The following is a 22,486-nucleotide window of genomic DNA, read 5'->3' on the forward strand; positions in this document are numbered from 1 at the left end:
CCTTTTATTTGTGAACAGGGATTAAATTCCCACTCTCCACCACTGCAAATTTGACAATGGTCATCACAGCCAGCTGAAATGCACTTAGATTTAAGAATTGGGATCTTGCCCCTCTGTAGAGTGAAATTGCATTGACTGATGAATTTTTAACCTTACAAATGTCAACTTCTGCTGTCCGCAGGAATATTGCATTGGCCCTACTCCACATGCCAAGTAAGACAATAAAGTTAACATCAGGGTAATATCACATTTGTAGATATAGGCCCAGTGACTAATGATACACATCTGAATTTCCTCCTGTCCTTCCACAGAATAATTATCACTAAATGTAAAGACATAAGAGACCTAAGTGAAAATAAGTAGGATTGTTGGCTAAATAATTTAAAATCACCATGACTATCTTAAGAGAAAGAAAAAGCAAGAGCATTAACTGGAATTCATTACACTGTAAGTAGGCACACTAATCTCTATTTTCAATCACTATTTTCAGCCTAGTATGCATAATAGGACAAGAGGGCAAAGGTAGAAATTAAAGAAAAACAAATTCCAGCCATCAGGAACCATTTTTCACATGAGAATCATAAATGTTGGAACACTCTATCAAGTAAGGTTAATGAGGCTAACAGCTAGCAGCCAAGGAACATCAAATTAGATGGCATCATGGGTGGATGACAAAAAAAAAGAAACAATTCTGCAATTATCCAGAAGGCAAAAATGCTTCTGATGCTCTTTGCCTGCCAACATACATAAAGGGCCACCCTTGCCTTACATTTACATCTGCAAAATCCAATAATCATCCTGAGGGGAATTGCACAGCATCAGTGACAGGATAACCTAGTCTATGGGTTTTATGGAAGGTATGCAAGAAATGAGAAAGGAAATATTATTTTTCCCTAATTGTCTGTGATTTAAAGACTATGTTAATTTATAGGTTACATAAAGTACCTATATAATGACATAATGAAATTAGTAAACTTGTAACATTGAGCTCTTTCATCTAACTTGAAAAAGGTAAAACAAAAGCTCAGACACGGATTTTAAAGCTAGATCAATGTGATTAAATCAATCGGTGTTTTTTCTAAGAGTAATCAATTACTGGAAAAATTTAGTAGGGGCTGTGGTAGGCTCTTTGGCACTTAAAACACAAAAAATACAAGCAGAATGTTTCTCCAAAAGTGGCACTGTAATTCAAACATTAATTAAACTCAGAAAATTCTCACAGCCTCCTCTATAAGTATCAGTCTTGCTTTATATATTTCATGTACTTATTTACACCGATATGCCACATGAATCAAGTGTTCTCTGTCAAACCGAGCCTGTACTTTCAGCTGATGATAGGCAAGGACTACAGATGAGAGATGAAAGACAGATTAACGCTGTAGGTCTCACACAAGTGTAATGTGTGTGTGTTGGGGGGTGTCATAGGACACTCTCTGCTTGCAAAACTTCACCCCAGACCAAGTGTTACCAACCACTTCATTGGTTGGTAACAAATGTAGGTGACCAGTCTGGCGACATATTCTGATTCACTCTTCCAGGACTCTATTTTCACCTTCTGGTTCTTAGAAATTAAAACCTGAACCTTGTTAAAGGAGGGAATATGTTTATCAGCACGGACAGAGAGATAGGACATACATAGGACATGCAGCTACAAAACCAGGAAAGCCAAAAGATGTACGTGATGTTAAGTCACTCATTATTACCTGAGGGAGGCTTGAAAAGCAGAACTTCAGTAACGATTAACAGGAAATCTCACTGTCAGCGTACACTGGAAGAATTTCTATTAATTGTTACCCTGAAAACTAAATCCAGTCAATCCTATTGTATTCTGTTGCATCCCACAGCAACTAACAGAAAAGGTCAAATGCTTAGAGCCTGACCCTAACTGTGCTTAAACCCACTGATTTAAAGGGGTTTTCTACAAACACATTGCACTTTAAAACCTGACTGAAAACATTAGACTATTTGATAGCACACACTAAAATTAGAATTTTCTGTTGAAGACATCATGCTGTTCTGCTTAAGCTGGTGGCACAAAACAGCTCTCATAACACTGTAGTTAATTATTAAAAACATTGGAGCCGGGGAAGTATTGTGTTTTTCAGCTTTAATTATTTAGACTCAAAGCAACTGGTCACATGTCCTTAATAATTAGACAGAATCCATGCAACAATATACTGAGATCCCAGACCACTAATTCTTTATAAATCATGCTGAATATACTGTTTGGAAACATGTGACCTTTTGGGGCATGTTTAATGCAGCACATAGCAATACAGCACAGAGATTTAAAAAACGAGTTTCAAGTGAGCGGCCTTGGTACTGTATCTGGCCTGAATAGCATAAGTAGCAGTGCATTTGTAAAATCTGCTAGAGGACTTCAATAGGAAAGTTCTTGCTGCAAAAACAAACAGCTTGTTGAAAGCAACTTTCATATGAGTGATTTAGCCAGCTCAGTAACCTGTAGTGGTGGCAATGCCACTCTGATACATTTCTTTCCCTGTTATTTTCAGTGCAAGAGATGTTACAGTTAATATAATGCAGCTGCGGCAGGGATGTGTGTACTGAATGCTAAGGAGGAGAAAATGGTTAACCTGCTTATAGACCAACAGGGAGAATGAGTTCTGTCTCCTTTGTATGCTGGGCCAGGCAACACACACCTTCTGCATGAAGCAGATTGGGGCATGACTCACAAATCAGCAGGTTTGAGGATAACACCAAATTGGGTAGAGTGTCGATCTGCTGGAGGGTAGGAAGGTTCTGCAGAGGAACCTGGACATGCTAGATCGATGGGCTGAGCCCAGCAGTATGAGGTTGAACAAAAACAAGGGCTGGGTCTTGCATTCTGGTCACAACAGCCCCAGACAGAGATACAGACCAGGGGCAGAGTGGTTGGAAAGAGGCCCAGCAGAAAAGGACCCGGGGGTGATGGTCAACAGCCCGATGAACATGAGCTGGTGTGTCCTCAGGTGGCCAAGAAGGCAAGTGGCAGCCTGGCCTGGATCAGCAATAGTGTGGACAAGCAGGACCAGGGCAGTGATTGTGGAGTTGTAGTGGAGTCACTGTCCCTAGACATGTTTAAGACTGGATTTGGCACTGAGTGCCATGGTCTAGTTGACAGGTGGTCTTTGGTCATAGGTTGGACTCGATGATGTCTTTCCCAACTTCATTGATTCTGTGATTAACCTGCACCATGACTGCAGTAAGACCAACACCACAGGGAGGGCCAGACAGCAAGTCCTGGCTCGCTCATGCTCCTAATTAGTCAACTGTGGATATCACCTTGGGGTTATGTTTTCATAGAATGACTTGAGTCGTAAAGGACCTTAAAGATCATCTAGCTTCAATATCCCTGCCATAGGCAGAGACATCTTCCACTGGAATAGGTTTTCTCAAAGCCCCATTCAACCTGGTCTTGTTGACTTCCAGGAACAGAGCTTCAAAAACTGCACTGGTCAACCTATTCAAGTGCCTCATCACCCTCACAGTAAAGGATTGCTTCCTAATATCTAACCTATACCTAACCTCTTTCAGCTTAAAGTCATTCCCCTCCGTCCTATCACTGCATGTCCTGGTAAAGTCTGTCTTCATCTCTCTTTTAGGCCTCCTTCAGCTACTGGAAGGCTGACAGTTTTTAAGAGAGTCTGTGCAGCTCTGCTGTTGTGGAAGCTGATGGGCAGTCTGACACTCATGCTTGAAGAAGAACTACAGGAGTTCACAGCAAACCCCATTTCCAGGTCTCTCACAGCCTTGGTCGTGAGCTCTGTGCTGCAGCTGGGCTCCTCAGGGAGCTGCTCCCTTCTTCTGTTTGTAAAATGCTGAAGCTTTCCCTTTCCTCAACTCTCTAAGTCTTCTGGTATTTGTCTTGCTGCTTTTGGACATGCAGAAATTTTGGGAACAGATCATCAGATCAAAAGGTCAGGAGTCCTTCCTGCTTGTGCTATGGAGCACAGTATTTGTGTTTGCTGCTCATTTGAAAGATGCTGGGACAGCTGACACTACTAACAAGACTCTGCAAAGGCTAACCAGACTATCTAAAATTACGTTTGGTTCTGAAGTGCCAGAAAAAAAGGAAATTTCTTGAAGCTATGGCAAAACTGGGTCTTTTCCCCAAGAGGAAGGGAAAAAAAGCAAGCAACTACCTTGCACTTCTATTTTAATTCACCATTTTCCCATGTGCTTTCTTGGGAAAACTTACTTTTGACAATAGTATCTTCCTACTTGGAAGCAGGAAGACACAGTAGGATTTCTGAGATTAAACAGCAAGATTTCTGCAGCTGAACCAATTTCAGGTCAATCTGACCACAAAAAGACAAAGAATGGTTCGAGGCCTGGCTTCTTAGCTACTGAGGAATAGGACTTTCCTCAAAGAAAAGACTAAATTTGTATTTACAGAAACGCTGCAAATACTGCGAGATCTTTATATGACAGTTAAATAATTCTAGGATGGTCCCTGTTCCTCTACTAAATGAAGAAATCCTGTTTTTTCAGTATGTACATAAATGACAGTTGAATGGGGTTGCCCATTACCTGCATGCAGCACTGTAATCTCTCCCCAGACTGTGTCTGCAGGGTAAGTAGTGAAACTACCAGGTAAGTGCATTTTTATATCCTTTTTTTTTTTTTTTTTTTTCCTGAGGAGGATGAGCTTTAATCTCCCCAAATTAATTATGCTATTCTATGAAGTTATGTGTCCTTGTCTTAATGGAACATTCTTTTTAGAGCCTAATGAAAGATCATTAGCCTCAAGTCTAAGAACACGTGTCCAGGACGGATCTCAGTCTCCCCATCATTCATAACACATGATGACTGTACTTCAATTCCTCTCTCCTTGTTTACACATGTTACTGACTTTATTGAAGACAGTGAATGATACATGACTAACATGGAAATCATGTTGAATGAAAATAAAATGCCTTGAAGAAGTAGTAAAAATTACATCATCCCTAATTTGAGATGGTACAGTTCCCCTGCAGCTGACAAGTCTCATGGAATCCATCTCATGGAAACTGGATTCTATACACAAAGAGCTCCCAACATGCCAGTATGATGATTCTGGCTGCCTGTGATTTGGTCATAGTAACTTCTGTATGTTTTTCCTTGCAAAAAAAAGAACAGTTGGTTCAAAGCATGAAGCAGCACAGGATCATGCACGCATGTTGCTGTAGGGCTCACAGGATTCCTTACTCAGACAAATTCAAAGTGATTTATGATACAGCCTCAAGCTACTTTACTAATCACCCATCTGCTCACTTGTGACTCTATGTGATACTGTGTCCCTAAGGGACAATAGGAACCTGAAGGAAGAGATTAGAGTTGTAAAAGCAGAGGTAACATTTTTCTTGAAGAATGGCTACTATATTATCCCCTTGAAGATACAAAAACAATTATTACGAGCAAGTAACAACAAGGCGAGTTTAAAGTTTCTCCTATTACACAAGAACATAATCATAGCAGTGTTGGGCAGATCATGCCCAACAGATGGATGGTTTGGATCTCAATTTGATGAAATAAATTCATAAAAGGAATGAAATGTTAATGAGAAAAAATATTTTCTCCCTGAATTTTTCCCAGTCCATCAACCATGTAAGTTTATTTAAATAATAATTTCTTAAAAGGGATTCAAGTATATATGGTCTGATGGGTAAAAACAGTACCATATTTCACTTTTTTTGAGTCTAATTAAGTCTATTTACTCAAAAGAAAGGGATACTGATCCTTTTAGTCCCTGGTCACTGAAGGGTGGAGTCCCACGAAATTCTCTCCTTATTCTCTAAGACCAAGGTAAAAGCTAAACAGATGATCTTATAGTAGACTTTCCTTTCTTTTTAAAGGCAGTATTAATAGCTTAAGAGCTAAGGCAACAAGGCTGTGATTCACAAAGAAATAAAAACCTCTTGCCATAGGAAAGAAGTGGAATAGAAAAGTAAGAAAGAAACCTAGACTGGAAGCTGGCACTGCGTGAATGACAACTGGTAAACCCTTACCTTCTACTACTCACCTGTCCTTGACTGCATTCTAAAACCACAAGGTGAAAGAGCACATTTTTGCCATGCCCCTCACCTATTCCATGGAAAATCTCTCTGGCCAGTGGGGTAGTTGAAAAAGATGTGCTGCATTCTTGGCACTCCAGAACAGATTAAGGTGCAGTTGGGACATTCAACATTAGCCACCAGAAAACAAGTATTTAGCCAATTTCTACACACTCTAGTCACTGTCCTCTTGTTGGGAAGGACTACTTTTCCTAACAACTAGGCATGACACAAGATGAGTAGTTTTTTGATACCTCTGCTTTTGCAATTTGACTTGTGACCTGTTGCCATTCACATCTTCTTATATGCTTATTTTTGTGTTTCATTTTGCTTATATGAAGTAGGTATCAACAGATAGGGCATGATAATGCCATGAATCATCAAATAAAGCTTAAAACAAAACTATCAGGAAGGGTTTGGGTCTTCCTGGCACAAATTTCCTCTTCAAGTGGGTGACAGTGCCGCTCAGTTCTTTTATTCCATTCTTACTCGGGTAAAACTCCCCAATACAATGATGCACGTGAGAAATGAGAATGCACTCTGATTTCCATCCAGCCAATGTCAGTCTGAGGCACACATGCTCCATGTCTATAATAATGTAGTAAGGAGCTCTGTGCCCCACAGCCTGACTATCTGTACCATTTAGCTGTCAGAATGGTCTCACGAATGCCTGCAGCTTGGGCTAGGAAGCTTTTGCTTGCTTTGCTTGCAAAGACAGTTTTGGCCATGGTGCAGGAGTCAGCATAATGTAAGGAACACAGGCAGTCTCCAAGGGGCCACCCTGTTTTGGAAACTAGGGAGGCTATTACTGTTATGGACATGGACAGACTGTGCCAACTGACCACAAGGCACAGAATACACCTGGGACTCTGTGGTTTACTGTAAGGGACACAGCCAGAGAGGAAGCAGCCTCTATGCCTTAGTGAGTTAAGAGATAACAGATGTGCTGGCTACCTCATGGGCACGTACAGAGGACAGAAGATTTGGACAACTTTACACTGACTTTTCCACACCTATTCTTACCACAAACCTATAAAGCACCTGGTGGAAATGTAGCCTCAGTCCCACACTGCAAGGAAAACGCTTACATTTCCCCATTCACTTTCTTCTTCCAGCCAGTGTCACTTAAGATTTTCTAAGTTTCATGCAGAGACGTTTGGGCTGTTTCCAGCAGACTGTTTCTCTGGCTGCCGGCTTGGGGAGATATGCAGGCTTCCCATGCTCCGTGGCCCCAGCGGCTATTCCCAGCCCTGCGCGGGAGCGGCATTCCTTTCTGCCCACTCCCTTTGCCGAGGCTCAGCCCAGGACACTCCGGCAGCCCTCCTGAGCAGCTCCGCTCTCCTCCCGGAACGGCACCCTGGGGTCTCGGTACATGTGTTCAGGATGCCGAGAGACTCAGGCCAGGTGTCTGAACATCAATTACACGGGGTCAGTGAGGCTGCAGCTTGAATGTGGGAATGCCTTTCCTCATCCATATGCAGCATGCCCGAGGACTGCACAGATGGAGCAGCAGGAGCCAACACTTTGCTGAGAGCAAGACACACACAAGTGTGACAGGGAAAGCCTGCAAAACTTTCCCAGTTTCCCGTCCCTGCCTTGGAAAACGATTCTGCTCCCCGCAGCTGCAAGGCACAGCACGCATGGGCAGGACCTGACAATGGAGACCCGGTGGTACAGGCAGAGAATTGACAATTTGTACAGATGCCTTTTTTCCTTCTTTTTATCTCCAAGCCTGTGTTTCCACAGGAGGCTGGGGTGCACCAAGGAGTCAGCTCTGGGTTGAGCCAGGAGCTGCGGCCTCCAGAGGATGGACAGAAGGGCAGCCACACTGCTCAGGCACCGATGGCAGGTACCCAAGGTCCATCAGATGTAAAAACTCGTGAGCTCAGAGCTGCGCTTTGTGACAAGGCTTAAACCTGAGATAATTAGTTGTTTCGTAATGACACAAACTAGAAGACAACAAAAAAAACCCCCATAACCTCCCAGAAAACCCCAAATGCAGAACAAAACAAAAGTGCTGTATCCAAAATATTTCACTTTGCCTAGCATTCCTTTTCTGTATACAGCCTGATTATATATTCAAGTAATTTTGGTCAGACCTTTAAAGGTCTGGTGAACTATTAAGGAAAAGTATACTTGGAATAAAGGCAAATTATTATTTGGCTGCATCATCCAATAGTGAGAAGAGGTAGATAGAGGTGGATAGGATCTGCAGCTAGGACCTGCCAAAAATAAGCCAAGCCCTATTTATCTGAATGATCTTTACTTACTAACTTCAGAAAGCTACTTCAAAATAAAGGTCGGGATCATTTTCAAATAAATAGGATGCCTGAAATATCCCAGTAAGCGTGCATCCTTGGTAACTGATACGATATAAATTCTCTTCTGATCTCATGTTTCTAAAATAAAAATAGAACTTGTTAGTAAATTTATATTGGAAATCAGGGGGTTTTCTTGACAAAAAGTCCCTTGTTAAGGAACTGTTCCTTAGAGATATATTAAATGATGCTGCCCTTCAAATTAATGCAGAAGGCTCTGGTCAATTTTTAAGTTTTGTTCCTGCCCTCCAGAAACATGCTGATTTCTGTAAAACTGTCACAAATTTCAAATTTACACATCTGCTTTTCCAGCTTCCTGGCTCCCTGCAGCCAGCTGGGCTGCACCAGGACCTGCTGGCTGCCTCTGCCTCAGGCTCGCTCTCCCATCCCACCCCAGGGGAGCCCCGGGTCTGCTCACCGGGCGCAGGGCCAGCCCCGGGTGCAGCTGTGAAATGAGCTGTGTGGGAAAAGGGCTGTGAGAAGTGGGGCTTCCCCCTTGGCCTGCCAGCAGCCTGGGAGCTCGGCTGAATGCTGGGCTCAGTGCTGACCTGAGCTGTGGTCAGCCACGCCTGTGCCAGGCCACCCCCACCTGTGCCAAATACCCCAGCCCGGCCTCTGCCTGTCCCCATCCCCATGGCCCTGCCCTGCCCTCCAGGCTGTGTCTGCCCTTGGTGACCACCTGGACCCGCTGGAGGGCACAGGTCCTGCCCACCTCCCCACCCTGTCTGGGGTCTCATGCCTCCTGGCTCCCCTGCCCACTCTGCTGCTGCCCAGTCCACAACCACATCACCCTTCATTCCCCAGAAGCACAAAAGTAAAGGCAGAAACTGAAAGACAGCACAAAACCGGGTGTGTTCAGAAAACGCAGCAGCCTAGTCAAACACTGTGACTGTCAAAGAGGGGAAACTGCAACAAAAACATGATTCTGCTGAAGTAGGGGAAATTAATCACACAAATGCAAGTTTGCTCATGAACTGTGAGAGCATTTTTCCTTGCTACATATTGTTTCTAGGGTGTGAAAACAAAGAGCTACCTTTGAATCAAATCAGCACTTCCAGCTTCCAAATGGACAAAAAAGGGCACATGGAAATCAATAATGTTGGTTCTTGGTCACTCAGAAATGTCTGTATGATAAAGATCACATACTTTCACTGTGAGCTGAGTCAACTGCTGCTAACAACTACATGCTGCCATTTTAAAGAAAATAATTGTTGATAAACATCAGGAAATACTGCAAATTTCACTGTGTTTTTTACTCCTGAGGAGCCAACAGGGTACTGTGAATAAAGCAAGGCACTAAGATAAGCTACCTTCTTAGGCAAAACGATGTAAGTTACTAAATTAACATTGAACTCTCCAAAGATCTTGGATCAGTATAATATGTTATGAAGAATGTTCCACTCCTTGGCCAACTTTTGGCTTGTCAAAACAAAAGCAAAGAACTAATTAAGAATAATCTGGTCTCAAACAAGAAATGCATTACTGCAAAAAAACCCCAAACCCAACACTAATACAAAGTGTGCTCTGAACTACTGAATTAAAATATTTATAACAAATGTGTTTGCTTATGGCATAACTGAATAAGCCACAATGCAGCCTTACATTTTGTGTAAGGCAAATATATTTGGACCTGCAAATAATTTTTTTGTGCAAAATTTAAATAAATACATAGTATTAGTATTAATTATACATATTACTAAACATGGATTTAGAATCATAGTGCATAAAGGCTTCCTGTGGTAAAATCACTACATAATAAAACCCAGATGTCCTACATTAAAAGTTCAAGGAAAAGCAATGCTGATTTTCTGAAACTCCTTCAGCTACTTTCAGAGTAAGGTGAAAAAAGAACAAGATCATTTTATTACATGACAGTTTACCTTGTCAGGGTTCTTGCCTCTCAGTATCAACATTTTAACTCTGAGAATTCTGGGAGGCTGACACAACTCTATTCTGCTACCAAATGCAGCATGACTATATGATATGCCAGTTAATAACTCAACAAAATAGAATTAACTTGAATATATTATAGTAAGCATTCTTTGAGCATAATTCTGATCTATAAAGAAGAAAAAGTGAGTAAAGAAGCTATGTGTGACTTTGCACAGAGAGTTTAAAAAACATGGTCAGATGCAAGAAACTCCTCCTCATCATCACTAACTTCAGGCAGATACAATACTTTGCTTTTGGTGTAATCTGTCATGTCCCTGCATGAATAACTTGAATCAGTTATATGATATACAGGATATGACTGTATACAAAGAATAGACTCTATTTTTTTCCATACAGATATAGAGCAGATGACTCTTAGAGAAATCTTTCAAGAAAGAATGATTAATTAGTAAATTAGAAATCAGTTAGAATTAGAAACTGCATCAGTTTCATAGGCATGGCAGAAAAAAAGAATTTCAAGGAAGAATTTGAAGAGTAACAAGGAAAAGACACATTTAAGGAACTCTATTACTGGTGAGTGGAACAGACAGCACACAAGAAGGGAGGGACCAAAATTAAGGAATTCAAAGCTATCCACCATGACTACATTTCCATGTGTACAATACTGGCTGTGAATGTGTTTGTCTGCCGACCATCATATGATGCTGATGGGAGAAGTAATGGCTCTTAAAAAAATCATAAATAAATTCCCACTCGGGCATCCCATCCTGCTGCCTGTCCACAATGTGATACAAACTCTGTGACCCTCATCATCAAAACAGCATTGCCAGACCAAGACAGGGCTGTTGATGGAAGTGAAAATGAAGGGATTTGCCTCAGTCAGCTGCCATCTCCTTCATTCAGGATTTCTCATAGTTCTTAAGGAGAGCTGCTCCTTCCTGTCAGCTCCATGACTAAAGACAGAAAGAGTCCTCTCTAAACTACCCAATAATTCTTCCAAAGAATTCTTCCAAATTTTCAAAGAAATTTTTGAATAAAGCAATCAGGTGTGCTAGGAGGGTCCCCAAAATGCTCACGATTTTTCAAGGTATCATTATTCTGTCTGATTTTCTTATGGAACATCACTCTTACTCAAAGATTGAGCCCAACTATACACTTATTAATCAGAGATAAATAGGCCATATCTGTCAGTGTGGATATACCTCAAATGAAGTTGTTCTAAATTAGGATTGCAATGTATCTTTTTGGGGAATCTCCTAGGCTATTTCTGAAGCAGCCCACAGGTAGGGAGCCTGGTATTTCCAGGAAGAGGTGGATTCATTTTGCATGCACTAATGCAGATGAAATCAATATATCAGATTGATGCCTCCTTCCTAGGTCACCTGGGCAGTACGCCTGCCTTATCACAATTTTCACACTGTGATCCCAGTGCCTACATTTGCAATGGACACATTAAGCAGGATGGGTCAAGTGATTACTCCACCCTGGCTTTTTTAGCCTGGAAATTCTGTGTTAATGTAAAAAGTCTGCCTGTTTCAACCAGACAAAACTTTCCAGATGGAATAAAACAGGACACATCTGGGAAAACCTGGATGTGAGATAGCCCAGAGCAATAACTTAGGTGACCATGTCAGCAATCTAATTTTACTATGAAACCAATAGAAGTGTACATAGTACTGTTGGTTTTATTTTCTCTTTTAAAGAATTAATGCTTCTCCCGCTTGATGACATCCTCCATGATATATCCCCTTACAATCTCACAGAAGTGAAGAGAATTACATCTCATGCACTACTTGAACTGCTTTCTTTCTATATATGTCTCCTGTTAAAATGACAGTTGTGACCTGTTACTTGCTGCTATTTTTTCAAATGCTATTCACAATCATTCTCTCTCAGTTATTTCCTTCTTTGCTGGGATGCTATTGCTCTCACCTGAATAAAACTTGGAAAAAAGTAACTTTTGTTAGAGGCAGTTTAAAAAATATACTAAGAGGACACCAATAAAGTCATCAAATGTTACAAAACTGCTTCAGGAGAAGTGTTCTTTTTGGAAGACAAAAGAAAAAAAATCAGCATTACCAGAAGATACATTGTCTCTGAAGAGAAAAAAAATTACCCAATAACTATATTTTTGATGTAATATATTAGCAGGGACAGAAAGGGAGAAGAAATCTGTAAACTTGGTTGAACTTTAGATAGTTAATGCCACTTAATTTTGTCTAAGCCATGTGAATTATTAAATCTACAATTCAGAGTAGTTCCAAAGTTATTTAAGGCCTTTAAAATCACTATCCGATGTACGCCAAAGAGCGCTAAAGATAACTGCGCCTGATCCACTCCCCTTGGCTGTCTGTCCTGGCACTTCCATTCACGGACTTCTCTTCCTTCGCTCTTCAAGCCTGCAACCAGCATCATCTTCTCTTGCCAGAGATACCATTTTTTTTTCTCTCCTAGTTCTCTGATATCCTAAACATCCTCCTTTTTCTTCCTCTCATTTCTTTTTCTGCTGAGAAACATCCATCTGCCTAACAGCCAGCAGCAGCTTGCCAGGCAACACATTCAGTCAAACTCTCTTGAGTTCCACTCTTTCTCTCTCCTTCTTTCCTGGCCTTTCCTTAATCTCCCTCCAATTTCTTCCTATGTGCAATTTTTCTCATTCAACACCACTTATGTCCAGCAGAGGTAACTCATTCACATATATATGGATGACAAAGTCAGCAGCCTGTCTCATTACGGGCAAAACCATGACTTTTAAGACCTGGTCCTACAGATTCTAATAATCCACAGCAGTTTGGGTTTTTTTTTAATTCAAGCTAATAAAACACTTCATAACATTAGCACATTGATCTGTTATCAAATAGGAGAAGATTCAGTGTGACAAACATAATTACAATATAAAGGATATGACTGCCAGCAACTCTGGCAATTATTCAGGTGCTGCTGCTTCCCACTCACATCCACTTTGTCACTTGGCAAACATATTTGACCAGAGCGGTCACTGTAAGGAGCAAGCCCAACCCTCCTCTCACCCCTAGCTTCCAACCCCATGCCAGCCCAGTTTTCTATGAATACAAGTGATGAGCTAAAATTAGCTCTCATCCCTCTTTTTTTTGGGGGGTAGTGATTAGGACAAACAAGGAATTTTCCAATTCAGTTCACCATACGACTACACAAAGACCTGGGCTGGCCAAGGGAAGGAAGCAGCATATGAGTGGAAAATAGGATAAATATTGTGGTGGCAGTGCAGCTCAATATTTCATGGAAACATGACCAGACTCCCCATTCATATTCACTGGGGTGTTTCATCTCCTACACAGCCACTACCTTACGAACTACTAAATCTGAGAAATTAAACATTCAAGCAAGCCAATTTACTTTTTCAAGACTCTCTGGGAAAACCAGCATGTGGAGATTCAAGCAGTCATGATCAGACTGCATCCATTAACTGAGATATCTTGAACACCTCTTCAGTTTACCTCTACTTTAACACCACAGCCTGCAGTCTACTGTAAGAACACAAAGGAGAATGAATTAGTCCATAGCTAAAACACCTGTATCATGCTATGCACACTACAACACAACTTCATAAAAGAAGGGTCATAATATCACTGATTTATGTCAACTGATCCCAGTAATATCATAACTGGGCATAAAACATTTGCAGTTATTACCAGCCTGCTCAGGTTTCAGTAGCACATGGTAATTTTATCATCCATTCAGCACTATGCAGCAGAACAATGTTTGTATCTAAATGAGGCATAGACAAGCAGCACATGACACTTAAGGTTCTTGCTCCTGTCCCTTCCCACAGGGCTGAGTCACCAGCCAGGCAGGATTTGGAGAGATCAACCATCTACACAGGCTGATGGGCAAGCACTACATGCCAATTGCAGCTGGAGTGCAGGATTAGTGTGTCACAACACCTGCTGCAAAAGCCCTAGTATTTCCCATTTTTTAACACAGTATTTCCCATTCCTTAACACAATATGTCATCTCACCACAAAGATGTGACCACACATCTATATGGAGTGGAAAGTCATAAAGTTGCAGACAGTAGGATTAAAATATAAGTAGGAGAGCTTTTGAAAAACTGTAATCAAAGTCCCACTAGCACATGACCACAGAGCCTTAGTCACACTTGTGGCTGACCAATAAATGCAGCCACAAGCCAAGCCTACCAACCTCAGTCTCCTATATTCAGGCCTGATCCAAAACCTATTCCCATTAATGACAATCCTTCCATTAAACTCACCAAGTTTTTTGTAACAGGCAAATGTAGCACTCTCCTATACATTATCTCTCACATCTTTCACATCCTTGTGACAAGGATGCAAGAGTTTAGTAACTTCTCCTTACATCAACAACTCAAGTAGGTAGCTGCAACACCTATGTGGCACATAACACCTATTTTTGGATTTAACAACTTAATTTAAACAACAATTTATTCATAACCTCTGACTTGTAGGAATAAGGTTCACAGTCCTTAGATGAGATTTGTATGTAACTGAAGATATTTGACCTGCAGGTTAACTCTACCAAAGTATTCATTGGTATCTACAGCAATGCATTTTTCGTGTGTTTCTTACAAAAATAAAGAAATTGCTGGGTTTGTTTCACTATTGCTTTAACAAATTACCTAATTTGAGCAAAATTAACAGTGGAATACTTCAAACAACCTGTCACTTAGTGCTTCTCTGCTGAACATCATTTTGTTGAAGGCAGGAATCTGTAAGGCTTGCAGAGATGATTTGTTAGTAGTTTCTTTTAATAGAAAGATAGATAAGCCATCTGGCAAGGAGGATACAGTTCCTCACTTGTTGGTACCAAGGAAACTACTTTTTCCTCCTCTTCTCTCCTTAGTAGAAGATGTTTTACTTACAGCGTCCACTTTGACGGCTGACAGCACAACTTCCATCAGGATCAGCAAAAGCCCCGTATCCCTGCAGGGAAAGGCAAATAAGGACGATATTGTTTTAAGCTAGTGCAAAACAAGCACGTGATAACGCTCTGCAGTTAAAGGTGACAATACGACTTTAAAAAAGTTATTTCCAAAAGCCTACCGAGCGGAATTACTTACTGACAAAGGAAAATACGTGCACTGGGAAGCTGCGAGATGTCCATTTTCGCTCCTTCCCTGGCCGAGGGCTCGGTTCAGGGCTCCCTCCCGCCGGACGGCCACCCCTGCAAGGCAGAGAAGAGCCCGCTTGTAACGCCGCTCCCCCCGCCGGAGGTCTCCGGGCTCGGCGACGCCGCTGCCGGAGCAGGGAGCGGCTCCACCGGCCGGGCCGGGCCGGGCCGGGCTCCGCTCCGGGGGCAGCGAGGGCTGTGGCGCACAGAGCCCGCTCCGCTCCGCACCGCTGCGCTGCCGTCCCGTGCCCTCCGGGGCGGCCCCGGCCGTGTGCGGCGAGCCAGCGCCGCGCCTCCCCCTCCGCCCGCGCCCCCCGCGGCCCACCACACACCCCGGCGGGGACGGGGAGGCGGAAGAACTGCGGCCAGCGGGGAACGGCAGCGGGCGAGGTTGCGCCCTCCCAGGGTCCCCGCCCGGAGGGGAGGAGAGGGGGGGCTGCCACCGCCCATCGTGTACTGCGAGTCGAGTCCTTCGCCCCCGAGGCAGTGCAGGCGCCGCGGCCGCGACGGAGGCAAGAGACGCGCATGTGGGGCCGGCCCCGCGGAGCCCCACTCTGAGTCGGCGGCGCCCCGCCGCCCAGGGACCGACGGCGCGGTGCGGTGCGCGGCAGCATGCGGCTCTGGCTGGGCTTCGGGCTGCTGCTGAGCGCCGAGCTCAGCGCCGTGTCCGCCGCGGTGAGTACGCGGGGGCGGCTCCTGCGGGCTGCGCGCTCGGCTGCACACGCGGGACCCTCTCACGGGGAGACGGGGACGGGACGGGACGGGACGGGACGGGACGGGACGGGATGCGGAGCCGGCGTGGTCGGCGCGGGGCCTCCGCTCTCGGGCAGCCAGGTGCGCTTGGCGCGGATGCGCGGCTGCCCCGGCGCTCCGCGGGGCTGCGCTGCTCCCGGCCCGCCGCGGGTGCGGAGCGGAGGCGAGCGGAGCGGGGCGGCGGGCACCGCGCGGGGATGGCGGCCGGTCCGGCGGGGACGGCCCCGCAGCGCTCTCCCACCGCCCGGCACGGAGCGCCGCTGCCTGGGGAGGGAACAGAAAGCACGCACCCACCCGGGACTGGAAAGTAGCGAGTTGTGTTTCCACGGTAAAAAAAAAAAAAAAAAAAAAAAAAAAAAAAAAATTAAAAAGTAAAAACCCTCACTGTTTATATTAATTATAATTTTGAGTTGGCTGCTTGGATTCAAAGTGCTGTGCACGCTGCCTTTGACCCCCGCGATGGGCAGTAGATGGGGACTGGGAAGGATCCTAATGTTAATGGTTAAAGTTGGATTTTGGCATCATTCCCGATGGGACTAGATTGTGGCATAGACTTTTAAAATCGAAAGCATGCAAGTAGTCTGAAAGTTTTGCTAAGGGAGCTAATTTTATCACTGTGATAATAGCCATTAGCTGTCCTTAAGTCTAAAGGGCTCTCTTTCCTGGCGCTCCTGAAGTATTTGGGCTGTTCATTCTGTACTTCTAAGTAAAGGGCAGTTGACACAATAATTTGAAATAGGCTATCTTTTTGTGTATCCTTGTTTCCTCGAATTTGGCCCGGTTGATAGTGTATTAGTGAATTTCAGGAGTGCAGAAAACTTGTCAGTAGCTGTAGACACATGGCTTTTTGTCATGCCTCCTGCTATAAATGTAAGATCTTGTATTAGCATTTCAATTAACAGTGGAGGTATGGGAAAGGGTTATTTTAAGCTTTTCTGCAATTTCGGATTAAATTAAGTCTTATAATGAATTTTGATACCTCTGTGTGACCAATGGGACGGTATGTATGTATTGAATCAACTGAAGTAAGCAATGCACTGAACTTCTGATGTCTTGTCTGTTGCTCCTGGGTTGATAACATCAGGCTTACTGTGATTGCAATAAATCACTCAGTGGTGAATCCTCTTAGGCAATTCACCCATCACTTGCCATTAAGCCATTAAACGGTATTCCCTTAAGGTTATAATTAATTTTAATTAATTAGAGTATTTTGAAGTAAATTATTTACATTTGACTTCTGAATTTGGTATAATCCAAAGATAAAAATACCTATCTGTGAGATACATTCCCACCTTGTGCTGTAAAGTCATTGGGTAAACCATGACTGTCAATGAAAGACACAAAACTATGTAGAGATGAGGTGCTTGTTAAAAGAAGATACAAACTTTAGTATCAGTTGCACAAGTCGAGATCTTCTGTAGCAACTGTGAAGAGGCTCTGTTCTAGAAGTGTCTGGCATGTGCTGGATAAATTATTCCATTACAATCAAAATTTCTTAAAATGTGACCTGGAGCTGTTAATTATATTATGAAGCTATTCCAATAATTAACTGTTCTTTGTGTATAAAGCTGACTGCAGATTTGCAGTTCCTCATCAGTGCCACCAGAAAACACAAGTATGCAGTGGAAGTTGAGCTCCTTGCAGTTTTGTTGCCTTAGATAAACTTTCAGCTGTACATGGGTGGCCTTTCAATCAATTCCGTTCTGCAGGCATTGTCCCCATCTCCACACTGTTGCCTGTCACTAGCAACCACACAAAAGGTGATGGAGATGGGTGTTAGCCTGCACCGTACGACGTGTGGGTGGCGATAGAGAGGCTGCTCTTTGGAGATTCTTGAGCTGGGCTGAGGCTTGTGCATGATTGTGGCAGCGTGGTGTGAAGCACTCTACACCTGGGCAGCACCTCTTCTGCTTTTGGAGAGCTAGTAGAGCTGACCCAGTGCTCACATTGTCCTCAGATGAACGTGTTCCCATTGTTTACACTTAAAGAGTAGTTGTATTAGCAGAAGATTGTGTGGTAGGAAGGGTTGTAGCTCTACTTTTTGCAATAGGCTGAATGGAGCAACCACTTTTCTGCAGGAAAAAAAATCATGTTGGTTCGTTCCTTCTCCAAAGTAGCTTTTATTGGCTCGGGTTTTTGTTTGTTTGTTTGTTTGTTGTTTTGTTTTGTTTTGTTTCGGGTTTTTTTTGTTTGTTTTTTTATTGTTGTTGTTGGTTTTTTTTGTAATGGCAGTTGTGCAGCCACAGTCTTCTTAATTGTACTGTGGCCTTCATCACAGAATTGGTGAGGCTGGTGAGCACCTTGGAGATCATCTAGTCCAACCCCCTGCTCAGGGCAGGGACAGCTACAACAGGTTGCTTAATGCTATGTCCCACTGAGTTTTGAGTATGTCCAAGGATGGAGACTGCTCAAGCCCTTTAGGCAACCTATGTCAGCACTTAGTCACCCTCACAGTAAATGTTTTTTCATATGTGCATTGTAGTTGTTCTAGGCTTGAGACCATCCATGCCTGTGAGCACAAGCGTGACAGAAGCAGCTCATGCTGTGTTGGTCGTGGTGATTCTGCAGTCTGTCAGGGCTGACAGTGAAAAATTGTTTTTATCTCTGGCATATCTGTGATTAAATACATACAAGGAGATTTGGAACGACTGCTCTGACAGAGGCATTTGACGTAGCAAAGCCATCCCTGAGCCAGCTACCGTCACGATCACGTGCCTCAACACAGAAAGAGGGAGCTGCTCTGTTGCAGCTCCCGTTGGTTTTAGCGTGGCACTAGGAAGTGCCTAGAGATGTGACACTGGAAGTTTAGTCTTCTTTATCTTGATCAATTATAATGAAAATAATAATTATAGCTAATCTGGGCTTTTGTGCTGTGCTGCATTCTTCTCAGGAGATTCATTTTCAGGTTACAATGAGAGCAGAGTGGAAGACAGGGCAATAGATTAAGATGTTTCCAGGTCAGGATAAAAGACTACTCCCATGAGATGGTCACAGGAGAAGCTTGTTTTGATGGATCTCTGCAGGGGCTCTCATTTCTGACACTCTTCAGGCTGCCATTTCCTTTGGAGAAAGTCTGTTTCCTAACATCAGTACTGCTTGGTTGAGAGTAGACAGTGGAAATGTTTCATGTTTTGGTACCTTGTCCCTGCTGCTGCAGTGCTGGTCCTTGTGCTGCATGCAGTGGAGTGAGATCTTCAGCTGCACTGGAGCCCTGGGTTGAGTCACCTTCCATACAAGAGGACTGGCTGCCACATAAACACAGGTGGAATGGAGGAGCTTTTCTGGCCACCACTGCTCAGCACTGGGCTTAGCATTCTCTCCCAGCTAGTCTCCCTTTTCTCCTTTTAGTCTTGGTGAAATGAGTGCTGGGACAGAGCTGAGAGCAAGCTCTGTGGAGCAAAACAGTGATAAAAGCATGCATAAATTTTTCCACAAAGACAGTGCTGATTCCACTAGTGCTACTTGAGCTGAGAGTATGGTGACAACTGGGGATGCACTGGTGGCAGGCCAGGAGGTTCCTGTCCCTGGGTAGGCCCTGTATAAAGAATGGTCTTATATGTGGCCAGGCAGACACAGCTCTGCTCTATTGTCCTCATGCCTTCCTTGCACCACCTCTCCTGTTTTTACGTTGTATTTTTGAGTGCATTCTGACACATGCAGTTAGAAGCCAAAAGCAAAAGGAATATAATTGCTTCCAGGTAATCTGACCAACAGTCTATTCTCTTTTCATTAAAAATGTGATTTACCGAGATGGAGATGTAAGGGCAGACAAAGAGAATGACCTGGGCTTTTTGCATGTGGTTGGAGAGCAGTTGTATGACTGAGTCTGAATCACTGGTAGCACTTCACTTGGGTGTGCTTTCACTAATGAAGTAAGGCAAGGTTGGGCAGCTGCCTTCTGCAGCAGTTCATGTCTAGGACTGCCACGTCTTTGATGCTGAGACACCTATTCCCTGAGGTCATATGACACCCTTGCCCCTGAATGTCCTCAAGGACTTGACAACACCAAGAGCACATTTAATAAACCCTGGCAAGTGTTAATTCAGGAAGGAGATATGGTCACTCTGGTTCCAAAAATATGGCCAGAAGGGGAGACCTAAGTGATTTCTAATGAGTGAAGCTCCTCTCAGGCTAGAAGGCTTCAGAGAAAAACAGGAAATGGGTTTGGTTGCCCCTGCCAGGCTATGGTGGGGTGTGGGAATCTGAAGAAGATAAGTGGAGTGCTCCCTTTTCCTCCTGTTGGAGCAAGATATCTTGTCAGGAAGAGGTGTAAGACCTGGGGTGGCTGAGGGTGCACCAGAGAGGGTCATGAGAGCATGGGCAGGAGGGTGGCCTTCCAGCTTGTGGCCAGCAGTGCTTGCTGGGGCAGTGGAGGAGTGGTGGGCATGGTTCACCAGTCCCAGTAGTGAGGGGTTGCTACTCAATATGTATACACAGAAAAATGCACGGGCACTTCTGGGGACAAGGGGACAGGCCCGGTGACTCTTGCTCCCAGAGGAATGTCTTTATACCTGTTGTCCCTTCTGCCAACTTCCCCTCTCCCTCTGGCCACTTCTACAGCATCATGGCCTGGGATGCTGGAGGTGGGAGAGGAGAGCAGGATATTTCAGAAACATGCAGCTGCCTGCTACCAGCTGTGTTGGTGAGCACAGCCTCTGAACCTGTTGAGTGTCAGAATACACAAGTGCCTTCATGGACTGTCGTCCCAAGCTGTACAATCCGTGCTTCTGAGTGTTTGTATCAAATGCCTGCAGGACTACTGCAATGTTTCATTGCAACTTGTCTGCTTGGTGTTTATAATCCTGGATATCACTAGCTTGTATAATGCCTGAGGTTATGCTGGATGTATATTCTGTCAGTTGCCCTGATTATGTAGAGCAATGTAGCACAGCTGCTGCAGGCAGCTAAGACTATTGTTCTAAAATGTCAGAAACCTTCTTTAGGGACAGGCTTAGGAATATTGTTCTTTTTATAGAACTAGACTAAACAAAGGAAGATTCAACAACCTCTACACAAGAATAAATTGACTTACTTCATCACTGTTTGAAAGTTACATAGTACACCCTTCCCAGAATTTCTGCTGACTTTCCCATCATAAACACTTAACACCTTAACATCTTGCAAGACTTGATCAAAGAGAAGAATTTAGGCATGGACTATGACCTGAATGGAAGAGCAACTTGAGCATTTAGTGAACAGTTGAAGGTGTGAAGTACTGATGCAATGTAATGATGTGTGTGGGAAGATAAATTTTTGATTTCTTTGAGTTGTGACTGGCTGGAATTATTCTTGGTGATTTAATACATCAGGAAAGTATGTGGCATTAACTTCAAGAGTCTTTATATAGCAGTGTCTTGGACAATGTGTCAGTAAAATATAGGACAAGTAAAAACATTATCAATATTGAATTACTACCATTATGCTGCTGTAATCGGTGGTGAGTTACAGTGAAGAAACAGGCGAATTTATTCTTCATAAAGAGTATAACTAGTGCAAAAAACTAGTCCTTTTTTACCCTCTGGCAAACAGTTATAGGATGAAAAAACTGACTTTAATCTTCCTTTATCTCTGACATATCCTCTTACAGAAGGAGGAGCTTGAATAAACTTTCTAAATTGAAAAAGAAAAGTACAGTGTACATTTTCAAAAGCACTTCAGCTTCCAGTCCCTTGTTCTTCTACTATACTCTGTTAAGCTCAGGGCTCGCTTTTTACCACTTTGATATCTCAAAATATCTCAAATACGTATTTTTTAGGAAACCTCTTAACATTGTGTGCTTTCATTATATTTCCAACATGGGCAAAAAAAAATGTAAGCTTTAATATTATATTAGCTCTTCTTAACTTAGGTGTTTGTGTGGGGGTGATAGGAACTACCCCTTTTCACCTCTGATTTGCCAAGTTATCACGAATCTGAAGACCTGTACTTAGGGATTCCAATGAGAATTGTAGTTCTGCTTTTATACCTGTGCTGGGGTGTTTCAGAGCCATCAGTGCAGATCTGGTGCAAGGTGCTGAGGCCTGGGTGCAGACAGCAGGTGCCATGGGACCCAGCAGCTTGGGAATCTGCCTGGGTAGAGATGAGTCAGCCTCACAGCCAGCAAAAAAATTCCCTTTTTTTGGCTTGGCTTGCCTTACAGCGTCATAATAAATAGGACATGTCCAAAAATGAAATGAGGGAAGCCAAAGAAGAGCTGGAAAAGGATAGGTTTCTTTCTTCTTGATTTTTTTTTAATGTTACCTTCATATCTAAAGAATGTTGTTCTCACACATGTTCTGAAATAAATTGCATAAGATTTTCTGTGAATGTGCCAATTTAATTTATAAAATGTGTAATTGTGTTTTTAGCAAAGTTATTCAGCTA

At 43.3% G+C, this 22,486-nt stretch overlaps 2 protein-coding genes across 3 annotated transcripts in view; one reads left to right on the forward strand and one right to left on the reverse strand.

The window, feature by feature from the left end:
- Positions 1–15,764, reverse strand: part of COL4A2 (collagen type IV alpha 2 chain) — a 137,842-nt gene extending 122,078 nt beyond the window's left edge. Inside the window, exons 1-3 of the mRNA XM_088159341.1 lie at positions 15,703–15,764; positions 15,321–15,424; positions 15,123–15,183 (exon numbers count right to left, since the gene is read on the reverse strand). Coding sequence (XP_088015467.1) covers positions 15,123–15,183; positions 15,321–15,364 — 105 coding nt within the window. The 5' untranslated portion in view covers positions 15,365–15,424; positions 15,703–15,764. The remainder of the gene's footprint in view (positions 1–15,122; positions 15,184–15,320; positions 15,425–15,702) is intronic.
- An 88-nt stretch (positions 15,765–15,852) lies between these two features.
- COL4A1 (collagen type IV alpha 1 chain) overlaps positions 15,853–22,486 on the forward strand; it is a 120,501-nt gene continuing 113,867 nt past the window's right edge. The window contains exon 1 of one of the 2 annotated variants that reach the window (XR_015801737.1): positions 15,853–16,045. Coding sequence is in view for 1 of the 2 variants with exons in the window: in XM_088160172.1 (XP_088016298.1) it covers positions 15,983–16,045 (63 nt within the window). In the remaining variant the exon portion in view is untranslated. The remainder of the gene's footprint in view (positions 16,046–22,486) is intronic. The other variant, XM_088160172.1, reaches the window with a different exon arrangement.

Source organism: Sturnus vulgaris, chromosome 2, assembly GCF_052056855.1.
Source record: "Sturnus vulgaris isolate bStuVul1 chromosome 2, bStuVul1.hap1, whole genome shotgun sequence".
NCBI classification, from domain to species: domain Eukaryota; kingdom Metazoa; phylum Chordata; class Aves; order Passeriformes; family Sturnidae; genus Sturnus; species Sturnus vulgaris.